Source organism: Drosophila innubila, chromosome X (genome assembly GCF_004354385.1).
Source record: "Drosophila innubila isolate TH190305 chromosome X, UK_Dinn_1.0, whole genome shotgun sequence".
In the NCBI taxonomy this organism is placed as follows: domain Eukaryota; kingdom Metazoa; phylum Arthropoda; class Insecta; order Diptera; family Drosophilidae; genus Drosophila; species Drosophila innubila.
Window position 1 is genome coordinate 23,866,162 of NC_047626.1, and position 20,797 is coordinate 23,886,958.

Here is a 20,797-nt window from a genome sequence, read left to right on the forward strand (position 1 = left end):
GTCTCTGTAATTGCCCTCAAAGAGTCATAAATTAATTACTAAAATGCTTCCCAAATATTGTCTTAAACAAATGCCAAACAAAATCGAAATCGAAAGTTAATTTTTATTTAATTTACGATCATTGGAGTGCGCACATGCGCAACACTTTTCTGTCCGACTTTGGTCCGACTCTGTCGCCTAAGGTCAGTTTCTCGATCGGTTGTGATCGTTCATAGATCTCTGACTCTACCATCTCCATCCCACTTGCTTAATTTTGTTTTCTTGTTGTTTATTTTGGTGCGTTTCGTTTCCAAAAATCGAAAAGCTAACTTTAACAAAACCAACAAATTAATTGTTCTTAAACGAGACAGACAAAATTTGTCATTTTGTTTGCAAAGCCGGAGATGAAAGACCTTTTAAAGACCAAGACCCAAGACCTTTAGCTGCTCGCAAGGTCATTGTCATATATCTCTATCTATAAAGTCAACTAGTTTTATTTGTTTTGTGGCAGAAACTTCGTTAATCTAATTTAGACTTTGGCAATTCTTAAGTCGAAAATACAAATGCACAATGATTTAATGAGCTATATATTTTATAGAGTGGTAGAGAGAATATAAGAGCAAATACAGGAGTCATGTGATCCTCTGATGTTGTTTTAGTTGAGATCAGTTTTAATCACTTTCTAAATAGAGAATATACAATTTTTTTCACTTAGTAGAGGGAATATCTTTTTCTTGGCAAGGAACTTTACATGTTTTTTGATTTTACATTCAATAACGTTATAAAACGATCTTTAGAATGCTAATGATAGATCAAAGGTTTGTAAGGTTCTTCCACACCATTTGTCAGTAGTGATCACTAATGGGGAAGCGATATTTCTAAGCGATCTTCTATTTTACTCTCCCTTTAGATTTTAAATATTTCTCTTTGGTCTGTTTAATGATGATTGAATCATTAGCTGTTTAGTATCATCGCATTAACTCATTCAGACATTTGACCATTTGTGGTTGATCCCCTTCCTCTGCATCTGTAGATCGTCTAAATCTGAATACAAATCCATTTTATGAGTGTTACCTGTTCCTGTTTTTCTGCAAGTGTCTAAAAGTGAGAGATTAACAAAAAGCTTTCAATTAGGGCAAGAGGTCAGCTGCGGTTTTTGCGGTTTGTTTGGCTGCCGTTTGCCAAAGGGAAGCGTTAATGTGGCCAACTATTTGCTTGCAACATGGGGCAAGATCGAAAACAAAAGACAAAAGAGAGGAGTAAGAAAAAAACAACTACAAACACATCACATTAAAGCGAGTAATGATGATGATCAATGAAACTAATAAACAACAACAGCAACAACAATCGACAGTCGTCAGTTGAAAGCAACAACAACAAACAGCAACAACACAACAACAACGCCAACAACACTCATGCCGGAAATTGTAGAACGTGTTTATGCCACAATTTCAAGTTGTTGAAGCCACGCACAACGCACAGACAATGCGTCAGACGGCGGGCCAACGAGACATGCGTGCCAAACAGCAACAGATACAGATACAGATACATAGCTATATATGTAGATACAAAATACAGCTACAGTCGCAGATACATCCAAAAGATACTCGCCGGTTGCACAGTAGCCAAGAAACCTTTGAGTTACTTAAAGTGCCACACAGATATCTGTGGGCGTTGCGGAAATTTGTTGCATCTTGGCATTTTGAATGCCCTACAGAACGAGAGAGAGAGAGAGAGAGATAGAGCGGAAGAAAGAGAGAAAGAGAGAGAGAGAGAGAGAGCTGTGCTAATCGACTGCAAGTATGCGCTGTGATTAGCGTTTATCGATAATCATTTGGCACGTGCGGCAAAGATACATTTGTATCTATGTATCTCACAGATTGTGGTATGAACTCACATACCTGTTGACGCTGCTCTGGGATACGATCCTCCAACGTGCGAAACACACACTCACGCACACACACACACACACACACACACTGGTTGTTGTTGTAGCTTCGCTCACGCATTGAGCTCCATTCATAAATTCTTCATTCAGTCTGCAGATCACGTGCGTGCTATCAACTTGGCCAACACGCACACACACACACACACATAAGCACTCAGCACAGTGGGCAGCTTAGCCAGGCCAACTACGCGAAGAGAGTGGTAATGGAAGGGGGATGGGTATAAAACGTGTGTGAGACGCCCCAAAACGTCAGTTGATTGACCCGATTTGTTGTCAACTCTTTGAATGTACTTTATACCGCGTTATATGTATATTTACGAGTATTACAAGTTGTTTATGCTATCAAGAGTGAAGAGAATGTCGCTGAAGGGAGGGGTTGGGGTTGGGGAATGGGTAGGGGTAGGTGTGGGGCGGCACAGCTGTCAACGCCCCCTAAAAAACGCGACGCAAACATCACGTCGCATTTGAAATAAGTTTTTGTTTTTCTTTTTTTATTTCTTGTCGCTTGACATATCACTGCATCAATTGGATTGATTCAAGTTGCAAGTGTGTGCTGCATATTAATTAAAGTAAAGTAAATAAAAGACATCAAATAAACTAATCAATATTCTCTCTTTCTTTCCTTCATTCTCTTTTGCAGCATGATGTGCAACAAAAGTGCAACGAACACTGAAAACTGTCGCAATGTAAGTTATTAGAATAAGATATGAACTGATTTCTATGAAGGCTTTAATTTTTAAGCAGTTATCGTTTATCGATTGCACATTTTGAAGGGAAATGTTTCTTTATACTGACTAGATTAATGTTTTGGCAGACTTAAAAAATTTCCTGTGAATTTATTTGAAATTGCTTCGACTATCGATGTCTGAGAGATAATTAAAATTAAAGACACTACGTTAATAAGTAATCGACTATCGTCTTTCTAATCATATCGTTTTTGATTGCAATTTCTATATAAAAGGGTAGAAAATTATTGACTATCGATATCAGCTATTGGATGAATTTAGATACAGATTTGTATTTTAATACACAAACAGATTTGTAATATAATAGAGACTTAGAATCAGAGAATTACTGCAAGATGACTTCATATGGTCTTAACTACCGAAATCAATATATTATAGTTGCTTATCGTTTCGCGATAGTAATATGCCGATATTTGAGGTTAGGTTAACGGTGTCTAAGCAATTTAAGCCCTTGTGGAAGTTCCCTGAGTTTTTTGCTTGTCTTCAAGGTGACCTTGTTATAAGTACATACCTCTTCCTAACTTACGTGTATATATGACTCTATCTTACTCTCTATCTATTCTCTATCTGTCTTATATTCTTTTTATAACTGCCTGTCTGTCCGCTTGTTCGTCTGTCATTCTGCAATCAGTCCGTAAATGGTTAATTAACAACAGCGCATAACTCTCACCTGATCTGATGCAGCAACTGACACAAACTCATGTTGCACCACACACATTCATATGTATAAGTACATATGTGGATAAAAAAATAGATATGCTTCTTTAATTGCTTGGAAAATTCCATTTTTACCATTTTTCTTGAAATACCGCGATTAGTTTATGGTTATATCAAGATAAAGACAACGATTTTTAAATTTCTATGAAATTAATATTTAATGTAATTTAATTAGACAGAAAAATAGGTGCACAAAATCTAAATGTTCAAAATATGATTTATGCTATAAGTATTTAAATATTATAAGAGTCTTTAATCAGTCTAATAATAAATCAATCTTTGCATATCTATATGGATTTTTATCAATAATACAATATAATAATAATAAAATAATTATTATTTATATGAATATGAATAATTAAATAATATTATTTTTAAATTCGTATCTGAACAAAGGTTGTAAATTGAATTGAGATCAGTGAAATAAATTGAAAGTTAAACAAAATTGCACACCTATTCTATTTGTCTGTCCATTTGTGTACTTGCATATAGACACTTTGTGTGTTGTGGCTAATGCAACAGTGCCAATTATGTCCATGTCCATGTCCAGACTCTCGTGTCTTTCTAGTCTCCAGTCTCCAGTCTTAAACTTAATCTCAATCTGTCGCTTGCATTGTCTTTCATTTGTTGTTGTTGTTGTTGCTGCTGCTGCTGCAATTGTTTTGGTTCTTGTCTCAGCTGTTACTGCTGTTGTTGTTGTTGTTGTTGTCATTTAATATCGAGCAATTGTGTCACACCTCTGGACCTGGTTCCAATTACATTCAAGCTGCTGTTTCCACTTGTCCAATGTCATTTGTCATAGATGTTCTGCCTTGAAACTGCTAAGCTGCTTCTTATTCTGCTTCTCATCCTTCTTCTTTTGCTTTTTATTCTTTACTGCTCCACTTAACCACTTTAGCCTTAGGTCGAGTCACAGTCACAGTCACAGTCCAAATTTCAATCTCAATCCCTGTTGTCTTAGACTCAACCTTCACTCCCGCCCCAAGGCTTTTTTCATCTCCTCCTCCTCCTCTCCATCTCTTCTCTGCCCCCTTAGTCGGGTCCATCCATTAGCTATGAGTAGCTCACCTAGATCTGACGGTGTCTGTAATTGAGATTGAGTTGCAGCTTAAGATTGTCAGCAACACGGTCTCCACATAAGGCGAATTCGCTCATGAGGAAAATGTCACGCTTCGAACCACAACCACACACAGACACATACAGTGTGTGTGAATATGTGTGTGTGTCTGTATCACATATGGACATAACTTTCCATTTATGCCAAATTGCCGTGCTGTAACACTAGCCCATATATCATGTTTGCTTTTCAGCAGAACTCAAGGAAAGAAAGAACTGACTATGAGATGGAAATTAGTTCAGATGACTTAAAGTTATAGAAGATTTAGAATATGTATAAGGCGCATATATAACTGATAATACTATCTCTCTGTTTAATTATCAAGCTTTCTACTTTATAGATTGATAAAAAATACACGACAACTATAACTATTCTTCTAAAATTTAAGTCCAATGAGAAAAAAAAAGATAATTTATCTTCAAAAATGTTTATATATCGTAATAGATTGCTTAATAATATTATATAATTCTTAAAATGACAAGAAAATTTCTTAAATTAAGATGATATTTTTAAAAGGAAGTTACAGAAATACGTTTAGTTAAAAAATAAGTAAGTTTTTAAAAAGTAGTAGTAGTGAGTATTACAAAAAAAGACAATCTTCACACATTCAAGAAAAACTAAATAACAAAAAAAAAAAAACCATTTTTTTAATTTTGAAAAGATACTTCAAGCTAAGTCTTGGAAATATTAACACATCCCATAGGAAAGATTTCTTAAAATCCTTGAAGAAATTAAAAACTATTCATTCTTCCAGCTAATAAATCTTTAAATAGAAAGAAACACATGCCAGATATTATAACTTAACCCTTCATGTCGTGTTTTTTTTTTAACTTGCTACAAAGGAAACAAAGAAGAATTCTTTTCTTTATTTAGACTGGCTTTCCGGAGAATCGGAAGATCAAGCAAAAGATATTAATGCTTCAAGTTTTGTTTGGAATTTCATAAATCGCAACAATCTTTTGCATATGCGAATATATACCATATAAAATGAAGTACATATCGCATTTGAGTTCTGCATAAGTCGATGGAGGCTGTAAAATGATTCCTGGAAACATTTCGTTCATAATCCTGGTCTGATAAAAGCCACAAACTGCAAAGGCAACGCAACGGCATTAAGCCTGATTAGGTTGAAATAAAATAAAAAAGGCCAAAACCGATGGAAACGAAGGCGAAGGCGAAGAAGAAAGGAAAGGCAAATAAGACTTGAGAAAAGTTGAAGAGCGGACAAAAAGCTGAACGCCAAAAACGAGCCAAAGAAAACAAAAGTAAACCTGTACAAGTTCAAGGTCAAGTGCAGGTCTGTCTCACAGATACAGATACAAAGATACAGATACAATGTTGTTTGAGATGCGCAGCTGCGTCCGAGCGAAGCGACCAGGCCAACAACAACAACAACGACAACGGCGTGACTTGAGCACCCCAGACAGAGCTCAGAACAACAACAACAACAACAACAATGTGCATGCATATATAGTAAAAAGTATCTCTTGAATTTGCCGCCTTAAAGCGGCGTCTTCAGGCAGATCTTTCTCTCGTTTAGCTTATTTTTTTTTTGGCCAAGTTGCCACTTACCAAGTTTCGCTTATGCTTAATGAAAGTGACTTAAGCGGGCGACTAAGTGTACTTAGAACAACACTGCAACAAAAACAAAAACAACAATGATGACAACAACTTCTTGGCTGTATTTATTTATTTATTTTTTTCTCGCTTTGTCAAAAGGCGCCACCCAAGCAGCGGCATCAACAGCGGCCACTTGTCGATTATAATCGACAATAGTTATTTATCGCACGGATATTCCGACCGACAGCTACAGATGCAGATACACCTAAAGCAACAGCTAAAGATACAGACACAAACACAGATACTTGGCTAACAAACTAAACGAATATGTATACGATTAAGCTCTTTTCTATGTTTTTCTTAGTTCGATTGTTCATTAAACACAGGTGACAAAAGAATGTTTTTAAAAATGCAATTTTAGAACTTGGAATACTATAAAAACCAGGGACCGTAAATAATCATTATTATTTTTTTTTTATTAAAAAAAACACCAATTTATAATTGTCCTAGGAAAAAATCTTTATAATTTTACAATCTCTGCATTTACAATGATTTTTAAATTTGTGTTTTTTTAGGTTTTATTTTCAATGATAATCATAAGTTTTCAGTAATTTGATAAAACTTACACCCTAAACATTATTTTTGATCAAAAAAAAAAAAAAATAAATAAAAATAATCATTATTTTTAATCAAAAAAATAAAAATAAAAAATATACTATTTTATATTAAAAATATATATATAAATAAAAAACACTACACTGAACCAAATATTTGAAATAAAACAATTAATGAATGATAGTTAATATAGAGCATGTTAATAATTGGGCAAAATATCGAAAATTTTAGCTATACTATAGCATATTAATGTATGAAAAGTATTTTGAAAATCAAATCGCATCGACTGGTTGCTTGGATGGGATATACTGTGCACAATATTAGCTATTGATTTATCGTAAAAACTAATATAGACTCTTATTTTTTCTATAAATAAGAAATATCTTAAATAGTTGTTGAATTTTTATAATAAAAGAAAAAAGAGATATACTATGGATTTTAAATGAATATGTAAATTTCATTATTACTTGCTATGTTTTATTTTTTTTTGATTTAAATTCAACAATAATAGTTTTTTTTTTGATAACAGTCAATCAAACATTTTTATTTAAGTATTTGTAATGCAAAAATTATAATTGCAAGAGTCCCTGGTTTGAGTGAAGAGAGAGAATCTCAAGTTAAGTGCAGTGAAACTTCGGCTTCACTTAAACATAGTCATTCATTAGCTGTGTGCGTGTGTGTGTGTGTGTGTGTTTATGCCACAAACGGCGGCAGCTTGAGGTCTTGGGTCTCTGCAGGTCTCCAGGTCTCTGGTCCCAGTGTTCAATTCTCAATTCTCAGGTCTTTTTTATTTTTTTGAGACAACCCACACTGCGACTGCGCAAATGAGTTGACTTCGAGTTCGACTTTGAGTTGGACTTCGACTTCGAGTTCGACTGTGACTTCGACTGCCATTTGGCATTCACACAGCTTTTGTTGTTGTTGTTGTTGTTGCTTGGTTGTTGCTTGGTTGTTGCTCGCTTGTTGTTGTTGTCATTTAAAGTCTAATCAAAACATTTGAAGTTACTTAAGAAACCTACGCAGCTTAAGTTGCGTTTCTTGTTTCGAATTCTTAACTTGTCGCTGTCAAACACAGACACACACACACACACACACATATACACATGCTACAGCATATTGTAAGCAAAGTTTCTGCGACATTTTTGTTGTTGTTCTTAAGTTTCGACAACAAAACAAAAATTAAAAAATAAGTAAAGAAACGAAACCTAACCAAGTTGTTTCGTTATTTTGTTTTTTATTGTAAGCGAAGGTTAAAAACGCTTTTCTGGCGGATTGAAGAACATAAATATATGTGTATACATATATATATATGTTTTACACATATGTATATATGTGTGTGTGAGTGTGTTTATATTTCTACTGTGACTGTTGTCAACATTCAGAATGTTGCACGCTTAAATGCAACACACACTGTGACTCAGATTTTTTGCAGCTGCAGACTTTTCTCTATGTCTCCCTCTTCCTCTCTCTGTCTCTGTCTCTCCCTCTCTCTCACTCTGTCTGGCATTGTGCCCATTGGACTTTTTAGCCAAGGTCGTCGTCCTGTTAGTCAGCTAGTTTCCCCTCTCCCCCTGCCCCTCCCACTTCCCAGCCGCCACTATATTTTACTCCCGCTCGACAGTGAGACGATGAGTCAAAAGCAACGACAAAGTCGCCGCAACAAATGAAATTGTCAACTGATTTTGCTGGCCAACTTACTTAATGTGGCCGGTAATGGAGTTGTTGTTGCTTCTGAGTTCCTTTGTCTGTGGCGACGCGTAGGCGAAGCGAGGCGTCTATTGATTTTCCTTTTAGCCATTGCAGTGCATTTACCCTAGAAAAATAATAAACAGAAAAAAAATAAAACAAAATATAATAAGTAAAGAATGAAGTGACGACATTTATGGCAACACTTCATAACAATGCTCATCATGATGATAATGCTGACGATTATGAAGTTGCTTGATGATGTTGTTGTTCATGTTGAGTATGACGATGACAATGCCCGTGTTGCACATATGGAAATGCAGACACACTAAAAACTAAGCCGACTAAAGGGGAAAACAAGTCCCTAGGCTGCCCAACTGTCGCATACCCTGTACTAGTAGAAATGCTTTGTATTGCAATATTAACCTATTACAAATTAATCGATTATTTATCGACTACTTTGAAATAGTGTCAGTTAATCGATTTTATTGACCAGATTAGCGAATAAATTTCTAAATCAATTATTCTTAATTAATCTTATTTTTATAATCATAACAATAAGAAATGTCACAAGAAAAAATGAACACAAAAAACACTTTAGCTAGAATTGTAGATAGTATCCAAGTGTGTTCTAATAGCGCAAAATGTCTAAAAAATATATCTAAACTTTTGTTAAAACTGAAAGTTAATTTGAGACATCCGATTTTTTTTTGACTTCGTAAATATGTTTGAAGGAATTAAATCTCTGACATTAAATGACAACGACATTTCGAGCGGTTGTTTTCAAAAGCAAGTCTCTTCAAAAACTCTATAATTTTCTGAAATTCACTTGATAAATAAAAATACCGATTAATTTATGGATGTATTTTTAAAATATTTGTCATCTGTATTGATTCACATGTATTATATATGTTTTCGAAGGAAATTTGTATCTTCTAAATTCAGCAATACACTTCTCAACTTCGACAAGTGCTAGAGAAATATACCCTTTTGGCTTTCATGCAGTACAGGGTATTCAAAAAGAGCAACAGCCGCAGCACACAGCGAACGCATCCATCATAGGGCTTTGCATGCCACACTCTGTGTGTGTGCGAGTGTCGGCTGAAGTGTAGCACAAAAGGAGGCACAAGGAAAGGGGTAACAATAGAGAGGGTACGGAGAGGGGGTAAGGAGCACGTTATGGGGTGCAGAGCTGTTGCATTGTTGTTGGTTCAATGGATAAATGGATAGATAATAACTTGTGAAAATAACTTTTGCTCTTGACGTTGCTTGTTGCAAATACCCTGTAAATATTAGAGCACGTTTGGGGTATATTAAACATGACCAAAACGAGTGAAACACATAAAGGGACAAATTTTCTAGATTTAAAGTTAAGATATACACAATAACCTGTATTAGACCTGTAGTAGACTGACTCATAATATGAACAACGCTAGTTATACCCTATATACTCTCAAAAAAGCTGCACAACACTCACAATTTTTAAAACAATATAACAATATTGAGCACTACCTTTTATTTCTTTCAAAAATTCTAATTAATCGGATCAAGATCGATAAATATAACAATTGTTATGGCTGTATTAAGTTTTAAAAATGCAGAGTTGTAATTATTACAATTCAGCTGGTCTACAGGGTAACTGTCAGTTGAATTGTGCAACTTGTTAGCCTTGCATTTTCTTGCATTGATTCTCTAGCGAACTAAGGAGATTGTGTGAAAGAGAAAGGGAGAGCAGGAAGGCAAGGGGATCTGTCAAAATCATGGTCCATGGGTGTCGTCTGCTCCGTTTGCAGCTTCAACAGCTTTGTCTGTATGTTGTTGCATGCCACAAAAAAAAAAATGCCTCGACACTGAAATCTGACAGATGCGAAGTGCAACAAACGCTTCAAATTCGTGCCGGCAATGCTCCACATGTGCAACACCAACAATAATGGGAAGAGAGAGGGGAGCAAAAGAGGAAATGGGATTGGAAATGGTAATGGAATGGGAATGTCTCTGTTGTTGCCATTGATGTCATTTTGCTTGAAACAAAATCGTTTCGATTGTCGCTTCAAGTGTCATTCAAATGGATCTGAAGTTAAACTTGGAGTTGGAGAAGAAGTTGAAACTGTAGAAGGAGTTGTAGTGGGAGATGTGATGCTTTCAAGTTCAGAGAGCGGGGGAAGATTAAGACTTTCCTAACTTATTTTCCTTGCCGCTCTCTTCTTACCAATATCAATATCAATTCAATAACATTTCCCATTGTGCAACAACAAAAGTATGTGACCCAATAACAACAACAACAACAACTGTAAATATATATAACTGTATGTATTGATATAGTAATAGTAAATATTACGATTGCAACAACCTGTCTCATCTATCAAACGGCAATTGTTAATTGAAAGAGTCAACATCTATTTTGTGCTACAAGATACAATTTTTCCAACTCAACAACGAATTGAAAGTGCTTTTGTTGTAGTTGTAGTTGTTGTTGTTGTTACTGTTACTGTTGCTGTTGCTGGCACTCTTTTGTCTGTCATTTGGCAATTCACACTTAACAACCTTTTTGAAGCACCCTATTGAAAGACAGGCACTCGTACATGCATACCTCCAATTTCGTAAAGTCTTCGTCGTCATTTGATAATGAAAAACCGTTCGATAACAACAACAAAATTGTACAAAAATGTTAAACCAACAACAACAACAAAATAGAAACTAAAATGATAAAATGTGCACATAATAAAGTAAAGCAAACATTGCGCACACAATTTTCATATAGAGGCCTAATAAATTCATTAGCTTTATTGTTTTTTCCTTTATATATCACTTATTAACACATTTTTCCAAAATACAATTTCATTGCCTCAACTACTTAAAGTTATACAACTGTTATACCAATCGATATTCTTAATTTCAGTTGCATTTGTTGAGTACTTGACACAGGATGTTTTTTGAGTTCATAAATTACTTAACAGCATATCGTTTTGTCCGAAAATTATTGATATTTTTAAGCTGAAACTCATTTAAATGCATTTTATCTGTGCTAAAAAACTGTAATACCGATTTAAAGACTTGTGAAATTTCTGGAAAACTTTCTTAAGAGAATTGTAACATATATTAGTATATATTTTATTTTTGTTAGTTTTTTAAATTGACTGAAATGTTGTGCGCTTTTAAATTATATTAAGAACAGTTTCTTTTATAATTAACAGGAAAATAAAATAAAATAAATAATATGCCAATAATCCATAAGCAAATAAAGCCCTAAGTTGGCGTGACAAATTTGTGAATTGCGAAAGCCAAAAGACAAATTCAAGTTGCAGTTGCCAAATTTGACAAAAAAAAAAATTAAAAAAAAAACACAATAATTCAATTACCAGTTAGAGAGAGAGGAAAAGACTTTGTGGACGGGTAACTGGCGATTGGCCTTATAAGCATTTGGCGATGGTGCATCCTATGCACAATTTGGATTTTAATTAAATTCACTTTCAAAAATACCGCTAATCATTAAAACCGAAAATTAAAAAATCCAAGCGGAATTCAAAATCGATGGTGAAAATGGGAGAGAGGGTAGAAGAGATTTGAAAACAGAAGAAATACATGCAAATAAATGATAATATAGTTAAATTTGCATATTTGTTTCAATGTTTTCACTCACTCATCATGCCCCCTCGCAATGGGTGGGATCGATCCCATCGATCACAATTTATAGAGTCATTCACTGATCGACGCCGATTGAAGATCTACTCAAAATTTGCGCAACATTTTACATAGGCGAAAATTAAAACTGAGGAATCGAAATCGTAATCGAAATCGAACACTAAATTGCTAATACCTTCGTCTTGCGACTTACATATACGATTCATCTATCGATCGCAACCGATCTCATCATCAACTGCGATCCCGACACCGCGGGGCGTATTGTTTTGCTACAATTTCCAATCAAAAGTTGCACAAAACAAAATAACTTATCAAACTATTAGGGGAGAGTTTTGCAATCCGATCTGATCAGCAAATCCGATCGGCAATCGCTTGATCAATACCACTAATTAGTCAATAGTTAGCTATATAACACTTTATTTAAGCGAGGGTAGTTCACTAAGTTTGACTGTTGCTACAGCTTGTATTTACTTATGGGGTACTCATGTGAGCATTTGAGTTACAGATCAAAATATGTTGAAGATCAAAAATTAAGGTATTTTCCATGTAATTTTCTGTTATTTATAAAATAAAGTCAAATTTTACTAGTTCTTTTGCATACGGCAATTCGAATGAATCTTTTGTAAAAGAAAATATGTGCAGTAACTGAAAAAATATAAAAAAAAAAATTTTTAGTGAAGAGAGGGTGTTTTGCCTTAAGTTTTCCTACCGATCTCAATAATCTAGGCGCTTTAATACCCTATTACTTTGCAATGTTAATGTTTGCCGAGAATTTAATAAAACTTTTTTGGATTACGAGAGGTATCTAAGAGGTCTATCTTATAATTATTCTTTCTATTTGATGAACATCTTAGTAAAAGTAAGAGTATCACGTATTCGTAGTGCTGACAATGGCATATATTTAGCTTTCCTTTATTGTTTCGCATTAAGTTGCGAACTGCAAGTTAAATAAACTGGGCAAAGCTGGAGCCTAATTAAGACCACGTCGTTGTCGTCATCGTCATCGGATTGGATTGCCGGGAACGTTACATAAATGGCACAAGCAAAAACAAAAGCAAGTAAGACGCACTCGCCAAGCGTGCCTGACTTGTCGGCACCCTGTAAAAAAAATTTGTGGAGTGTATGTAAATTAAATGAATTCTCTTGATGGGACTATTCAAGAAACTTTTTTTGTTTGATTGTTGTTCTTGTTTGAAATGCGATTTCAGTTTGATTTTTTTATAGAACCAAATTTTTTCAACTCAAATAAATTAATATAAAATAAAAAAAGTTTTTTCTTTATTTATATCCTGTTCATTTGAATGCAGGGTATAAAGACTGCATATGTGATTCTTATGACTCTTTCATTTCTTTGACATTTTTTTTTTCAAAATCGAAATAAGCTTTTTTAAATTTTATTATTGGGCTTTATTTTTTTTAATTATTTGGGCAATAAAGTTGTGTCGTAGATTGAGAATTTTTAATGGTTAAAGAAAGCTAAAAATGCAGGTGAGGATTACAGGGATTACGTAATGGAAAGTAAATGCGGAAAGATGAGAACTGGGGAGAAGAAACAGGAGATGAGGGAATTTAGCTTATCTTAAATTTTGGAGAACATAAGAAGTGAAGAGAGAGATGAGGTAAAAAGAGAAGTAGATGAAAGAATTGTGGAGGAATAAGGAAAGAAAGGATGAAAGAAAAGCTGAGCTGAAATAATATGAAAAGAGACACATGGTATGATATTAAAACAGCAGAAGACAGATGCGATAAGGAATAACAGGAGTAGTGTCAATAAGAAGCAGAAATGAGATGGATAGAAGTCAAAAAAAGATTAAAAAAATAAAAGGCTTTAAAAGAATTTAGATTAGGACAAAAGCATCTAAGTAAATTTTAGGAAATCTATGTTTCTGGAGATATATAATACAAAATTAAGAATGTTCGATAAGAAATGACAAAAGTAAATTAAAGGGGGAAGAAAAAGAGATAAAAGGGACTTTGAAATAGCTGAGTAAAGGATAAATGGCAGATGAGATTAGGTGAGAAAAAAAGAGAGGAAGTAGAGAAAATTATTTTAAGTGAAACGCTGCGGGTTCTACGACTTCAGCAAGGTCAATTGGGATGACTTGGAGCAAGTTTACGAGTATCTGAGAGTTTGCCCCGAGCAGCGCTTGCAACAGTCAAGCTTCAACTGATGTTATGCAAGTTTTTGCAACAACAACAACAACGACAACGACAACATCGACAAAACAACAACAATTTGATAAATAGATAAGCAATAAGTTTTATGAGCGTCATAGCCTTGGATATAACTATAAACATTGTATATGTATAGAGATATTTATAGAGATTTGCCAAAAGGCAGTCAAGATACAAGGTACAACATTTAGTTGCAGCCACAATTCGTTGCGGTGGCATTAATCTTGCAACTTGCCCCAGTCCTTCTTCACAGCAAGTTCACAGTTCAATTGAGCTTACCGCTAATTAGCTCTGCAGATGAGTTACGGAAAGAGGTAGGGGAAGTGGTGAACGGGGCGGGGGAGGGTTGGCTAGTTGCTGTTGGCGCCCAGCAGCAACTGTTGTTGCTGTTGCAGGCTTTTAAGTAACCGACAGTCGCGAGTCACTTTTATGTTTTATTTATTGATTTTATTTGTATAATTTTTATTGTTGTTGCTGTTGCTGCTGTTGCTGCTGTTGTAGCTGTTGTTGCTGCTGCTGCTGTGGTTTTGTGTCCCATAATTATGTCAGCTGCAGTGCCAAAGTCATAAATTTGCGCCGTCTTTCAATGTACATTTATTCATTTGTTCAGGCTGGTAGAGCAGACAGAAGGGGGAGAATTGCATGCTAGGAAGGTGGGAAGGAAATATACTTAGCCAGGCAACAGCGACAGCAACAACATCAACTGCAGCAACAACCATAACAACAGCAGAGAGCAATCCATTAAGTGCAAATATGTATACGGAATGCAGATTTAATGGGAATTGTGCATATTGAAATTTATGATTCCACTTCAAGTTGTTGTGCTCCCCCGTCCCCCTTTCCACCACCCCCTCTTTATTTCACCCTTGTTCCCCTCTCTTTGTGTACTATATTATTTTTAATATCTTAATCAAATTCCTAAGCGTGCAGTTCATTTGTTATGCCCAGTTGCTATGCAGACATGTTCCGCTTTTCACTTTCAACTAGAATTCACGTTCGTTTTCATTTCATTTTAGTCCATTCCATTCCTTTGCATTCTATTTCATTGCGTTTCATGTGCTCATGCAATCATTGCAAATAAATGTTTACTATCAGAAAAACACAATATTTACCAGTGGAATGCTTGAATAGAACACTCGCTAAAATTGTAGCGAGTACTTATTTATTTTTTTAAAATTGTATTCTGCATTTTTTCATTCCTTTCTCATTCTATCTTGTAGTTTGTAGTAACTGCAAATGAAATTCTGAAATTAAACACTCGCTGGAATTGTAACGAGTGTTGATTTTTTAATTTCTTTTTAATTGTATCTTCTTGCTTTTCGCTATAAGTGCAAGTGAAATACTGGAATTAACCACTCGCTACAATTGTGACGAGTGTTGGTAACAAATCCAAATAGAAGGTGGCATTCTTATTTATAAAATGATTTACTCGTTACAATAAATAACGAGTTACATTAACTTCTGCGAAACATATTAATACACACAACTAATAAGCAATTTCACTGTTTTTATTTATTTGCAGAACTGAAAAAACGAGAGAAAAAAGAGAGAGAACGACAGCGAGATCGCGAACGAGAGAAATCAAACTACGCAACTCTTTGTCAAACGAACGAGAGACAATGCACGACTTTCTGCTCTTGCCCGAGCCATAAAGTGAAGAGCGTGTTTAATCAAAGCACGATAACTAATTGATTTCCCCTAACATCCTAGAATAAACGTAACCAGAAACAAATTGAAAAGCAATAGATTTTCAGTACAACGAGAGATTCGAAATAAGTTTGTGACTAACGAGAGGAAGTAACGAGTAAGGCGCCATGGCAATGCTCGAGGCACGGCCTTATAGGCCATTTAAATCCAGCGAGGAATATCTGGAGGCAATGAAGGAGGATCTCGCCGAATGGCTGAGTACCCTGTATCCAGAACTAAGCATTAATGCTGAAAACTTTATGGATCGACTCGACACGGGAGTTGCTTTATGCAAGGTAAGTCAATCAATCAATCAGATAAATGTTCATATATTTTGAGTATATTTCCCCCCAAAAAAAGGGGTTTCATTTAACAATTGTAAGCAGTTTTTTATGACCAACAGCTGGCACACATTTTAGGCAGATGCTGCAGCTAAAACGATTAGATATTGTATAGGGAAATCAGCCCCATTTCCATTTCCAGTTCCATGCCCCGATCCCCTTATCCGACTACCTTATTGGATTGTGGCTTGCAGTCTATAAACCGAATTCACACATGCCTTCGATTGTTGGTGGGCGACGAGTTTAGTTTCTTCTAGAGATGCGAGAATCGTCGATAGATAAACATGTTTTAATATGAGAATTGGAAGAGTTTTTAGGCCTGATGTTTCGTGTACCTGTTAAAGTTCCAGTTACGTTCTAGTTAACAAGTAGCCGAAAATAATTAAAACAAATTTAAATCAAAATGAATAATAATTTGACCTTAAGTTTGTTCTATCATGTGTCTGATAAAAGTCGAGGATAAATTCTATCCACTAGTTTCAGTGAATTCTAGAAGCTAGAGTTATATGTTGAGAAAAGTAAAGTGTATTTTTTTTTATGAAAACACTCACTTTTAACCTCAGACATTTTTACTCAGCTTCCAGACAATTACACCATGCTTCAGACACTTTTACCTAACATTGAGATGAGAAAACATTTGAATTTCTATCGCAATTGATTGGATATTTATGTGAATTTATTTATTAAGTTTCAGCTATTTTATAGCTAAATATTAGCCAATTTTCAATAAGTTTAAGTTAACATGAACATTTAATTTTCGTGTCACGACACGACGCCCATCTCTAGATGCTGCTGTTGTTGTTGCATCGCTTCATTGATGTCTGTTTGGTTAGGTGTTAAAAGCGCTGGAGATTTACGGATTTAGGCGCATTCGACTTTTATGGCCCAAACTTAGAGATAGTCAGTCAGTCAGTCAGTCGGTCGGTCGGCCGTATGTTATGGGCATGCATCACTGTATCACACAACCGGCGGCACATTATCAAAGCCATCCGGCTTTGGGTCTAAGCTAAAGCCTGTTCAGAATGTGACAGAGAGACAGGGACAGAGAGAGGGAGAGGCAGAGGTAGAAAAATCCTGACAGTCGCTTTCGTCATGCATTTGCATTATCCTCCTCCCCATCTTGTTGGCCAGGTCAAAGCTCCTTACTAGCCCACAATAACACCTAGTGCTCCTTTTTATACCCGTTACTTATAAAATAAGTAAAAGGGTATATTGTGTTCGTTGGAATGTATGTAACAGGGAGAAGGAGACATCTCCGACCCTATAAAATATATATATTCTTGATCAGCATCAACAGCAGAGTCAATATAGCCATGTCCGTCTGTCCGTCCGTGTGAGCACCTAGATCTTTGAGACTATAGGAGATAGAGATATCAAACTTTCAGCAGGTCAAGTTTGTTTAAAATTTTTGACACGCCCCCTTTCAACCCTTGCAAATCGCGAAAAACCACTATACTATTAAGATAATACAGTTTTTATGGAAAATAACGTTATCTATTAATATTATCTATAATCTCACTTAATCGCATCAAGATCGGACAAGTAGAACGGGAGTAATAGCTAACCAAAGTTATTAAAAAGTTATTTTTTCAATACAATCACATAAAAGTATGCAGTAGTTTTTATAAGGCAGTAATTTTTATATATTGAAATAAGTAACGGGTATACTATGGTCGGGATCTCGACTATAGCCTTTCCCACATGTTTTGAATTGAGGTTACCTCCGTTCGTTGTGCCAACTGCCTGCCAAAAGGCTTTATCCATCCACCTGGCTAAATGCAAATTCAAACGTAAATGCAAAAGTTTTTCTTGTTGCAGGTAAAGTGCTTAAAATGTTGCACTTTGTGTGGAGTGGAGTGGAATGGAAGTAAAGTTTATGTTTTATTTTGCAGTTGCTCCACTTTTCTCAGCCCCGTTCCAAGTTCCAAGCATTTTCTCGTTATAAGTAGCTTCTCTCATAGCTTCTAATCAGTTTTGAATCTTTTTAAAAACAAAAGTAGACTGTTTCAATTGCGAAGACCTTAGTTAATCTAATTATATTTCACTGAGGAAAAAACTTTTAGTTCTATAAAAAAAATCAACAATTTTTCCTAGAAAATTCCTTTTTGGGGATGCAGTTCTAGAATATTACCAGTTCGAAAAACTAGGTTCGATTCCCCCACCCAGCTAAGCTATGTATCATAAATGTGTTTTAAAAATAAAAATTATATATATTTGTATCTATCTTTTAAGATGGGTTTGAAAAGGAAGACGTTAATTCCAGTTCCTCAGAAAATAATGTCTATTTAACTTCTCAGAAAGTTGCTAAAGACAACAGGTCCATTTCTATAGTTAAAGGGGTATAATTTGCTATGTATTCATGTATATGAAAAATATATTTCCACTTATAGGGGGAAATTAAATATACATGTGTATTTTATTTTTCGTGGATGCTTGATGCTGTAGAAGGAAGTTTTCAATTACTCCCTACAGAAGAAATAAATAGGAAAATTAAAGTGTCAATTCATGTGTCTCAGGGGAATAATATCTATACATATATCTAATTTCTGAGTAGGGTGTACAAGGAAAATGCATTTGTCTCTCTAGGAAAAAAAAAAATTGTCTATGCATTTTTCTTTCTATCTATCTTCTTTGGAGATTCCTTAACAGTTCTCGACTTGTGCTCGTCAAGAGCAAACTAAAAAGGATGGAATGAAGAAGAAGAAGAAGTAGTGACAAAGAGAAGATGAATACGAAAAGGAGGAATTTTCTTAAGTACTCGTAGATTTCAATGCGAAACGCTTTGAGCATTTGCCGCTGTGTGGCACAATCGAGGTATGTCTGCCACCCTGCAACTGGCATTACCCCCTTCTTACCACCCAATACTCCTAGTTGACTGCAGCAAAATTCCATGATGCCACTTTTAATTACCGATGCGTTGCCGTTGCCTGTTTTGGTTTTGGTTTTGGTTTCGGTTTCGGTTACGTGGCGCATGCCATAAAACCTCTGCCCATTGCCGCTGCAACTCCTCCCTTTTCCACCACCCCTTCCTCTCTTTCTATATATATATATATATAAATATATATCCCTCTATCTCTCTCTCTCTCTCTGTGTGTGGCTTGTGCCTTTGCCATGTTTTGCTTGTTGTGATTATGGCGCTGAGTGGCGCTGCCCGCGGCTACTGGCGCCAACGTCTTGTGCTCGGCTCCGACTTGGACTCCGACACCGACACCGACACCAACAACGGCAACGACACTAACAACGGCAACAACAACGACAACGACAACGTCATGCTCAGGCTGGAGGCCAATAGCCAAGACCTCAACGCGTAGACAATTTGTCTTGACTCGACTTGTTGTTGTCGTTCTTGTTGCTGTTGTTGTTGTTGTTGTTGAGCAGACCAACTGAATGCAGCCACAAATCGAAGCTGCAATTGTACACTATAAAACAACAAAGTGTTGGAAACTATCAAAGTGACTTGAACTTCTATATTTGACAAAAAGTTAGAAATTATCAAAGTGACACTGTTTTAAAGATTACATTGTCTTCCTTTGTGATTAACGCTTTGCGAATATTATTATTTATAATAATATAAAATTATCTAAAGTTACTTTAAGTTTTTAATCAGCTCAAGCACCTTAAAGTTTGCAGTAATTTGTTAATACCTCAGATACAATTATATACTTTTACCTTGACTTAAACCTTTCCCACTTGTTTCTTCCTATTCCATGTTTTATATTATATATATTTAGTTCTTAACCTTGTTCATTTTTTTGTTTTAGTTGACGTAAAATAAACAACTTTTTGTTCTTATGATGTAAAGCTTATTTTTTGATTGATCTGACGTTAACCAAAATCTGTTCACAAACAAATTATCTTTAATTTAAAAAAGAATAAGAATCATATTATAATAAAATAAAAAAATTAACAAACTAACTATCTAAAATTTCAAATAGAATCAGAATCATATTTTAATTAAATAAAAGAGTTGATAATTTTATTATATTATATTCAACTTTATAATTACAACTAAATAGATAAAAAGATGCATTGAAAAAATTATTATTAAACTTTATAGTATTTATATAATTTTCATAATTTCTAAAAAATATAAACGTAATAAGTTTAATTGATAGTAATGAAAAAAATAAAGTTGTATTTAATTTACATAAAACTGCCTTGAAAATCAACAAGCATATTCCAAAAAGAAAATAAATTATCGACTAAGTTTTAAATTGATTTCACATAATATTGCTGTTAACTTTCAAGTGGAACAAAAGCATTTCTTTCAGTGTACTCGGATGCGTATCGGAATCGTTGCATCGCATTGCTTTGGGGGCTCTCCCGCTGTGTGGTGTGTGTGTGTATGTGTGTGTGCTGTATTGTTGTGGTAACTCCTGAAAGTAAAAACACACCCAGACGGAACGAGTAAAAAGGGAAGTGTGTGACAAAGAGGGAAATAGTTGAAAGAATGAGAGATAGAACTTGGGGCGTTTACATATTTTCACCTAGATGCAGGAACACTTTTTGTCTGCCACTCCGACTGTCTGACTATTCCACTGTCTGTCTTACTTATCCGGTTTGTGGTCCAGTTGGTCGGCAGATC

The 20,797-nt window shown here is 35.1% G+C and overlaps 1 protein-coding gene across 2 annotated transcripts in view; it reads left to right on the top strand.

The window, feature by feature from the left end:
* The window catches only part of LOC117793867 (GAS2-like protein pickled eggs), a 76,277-nt gene that overhangs the window by 25,092 nt on the left and 30,388 nt on the right, over positions 1–20,797 (top strand). The window contains exons 3-4 of one of the 2 annotated variants that reach the window (XM_034634297.1): positions 2,568–2,617; positions 15,708–16,167. In XM_034634297.1, coding sequence (XP_034490188.1) covers positions 16,000–16,167 — 168 coding nt within the window. In that variant the 5' untranslated portion in view covers positions 2,568–2,617; positions 15,708–15,999. The remainder of the gene's footprint in view (positions 1–2,567; positions 2,618–15,707; positions 16,168–20,797) is intronic. The other variant, XM_034634298.1, reaches the window with a different exon arrangement.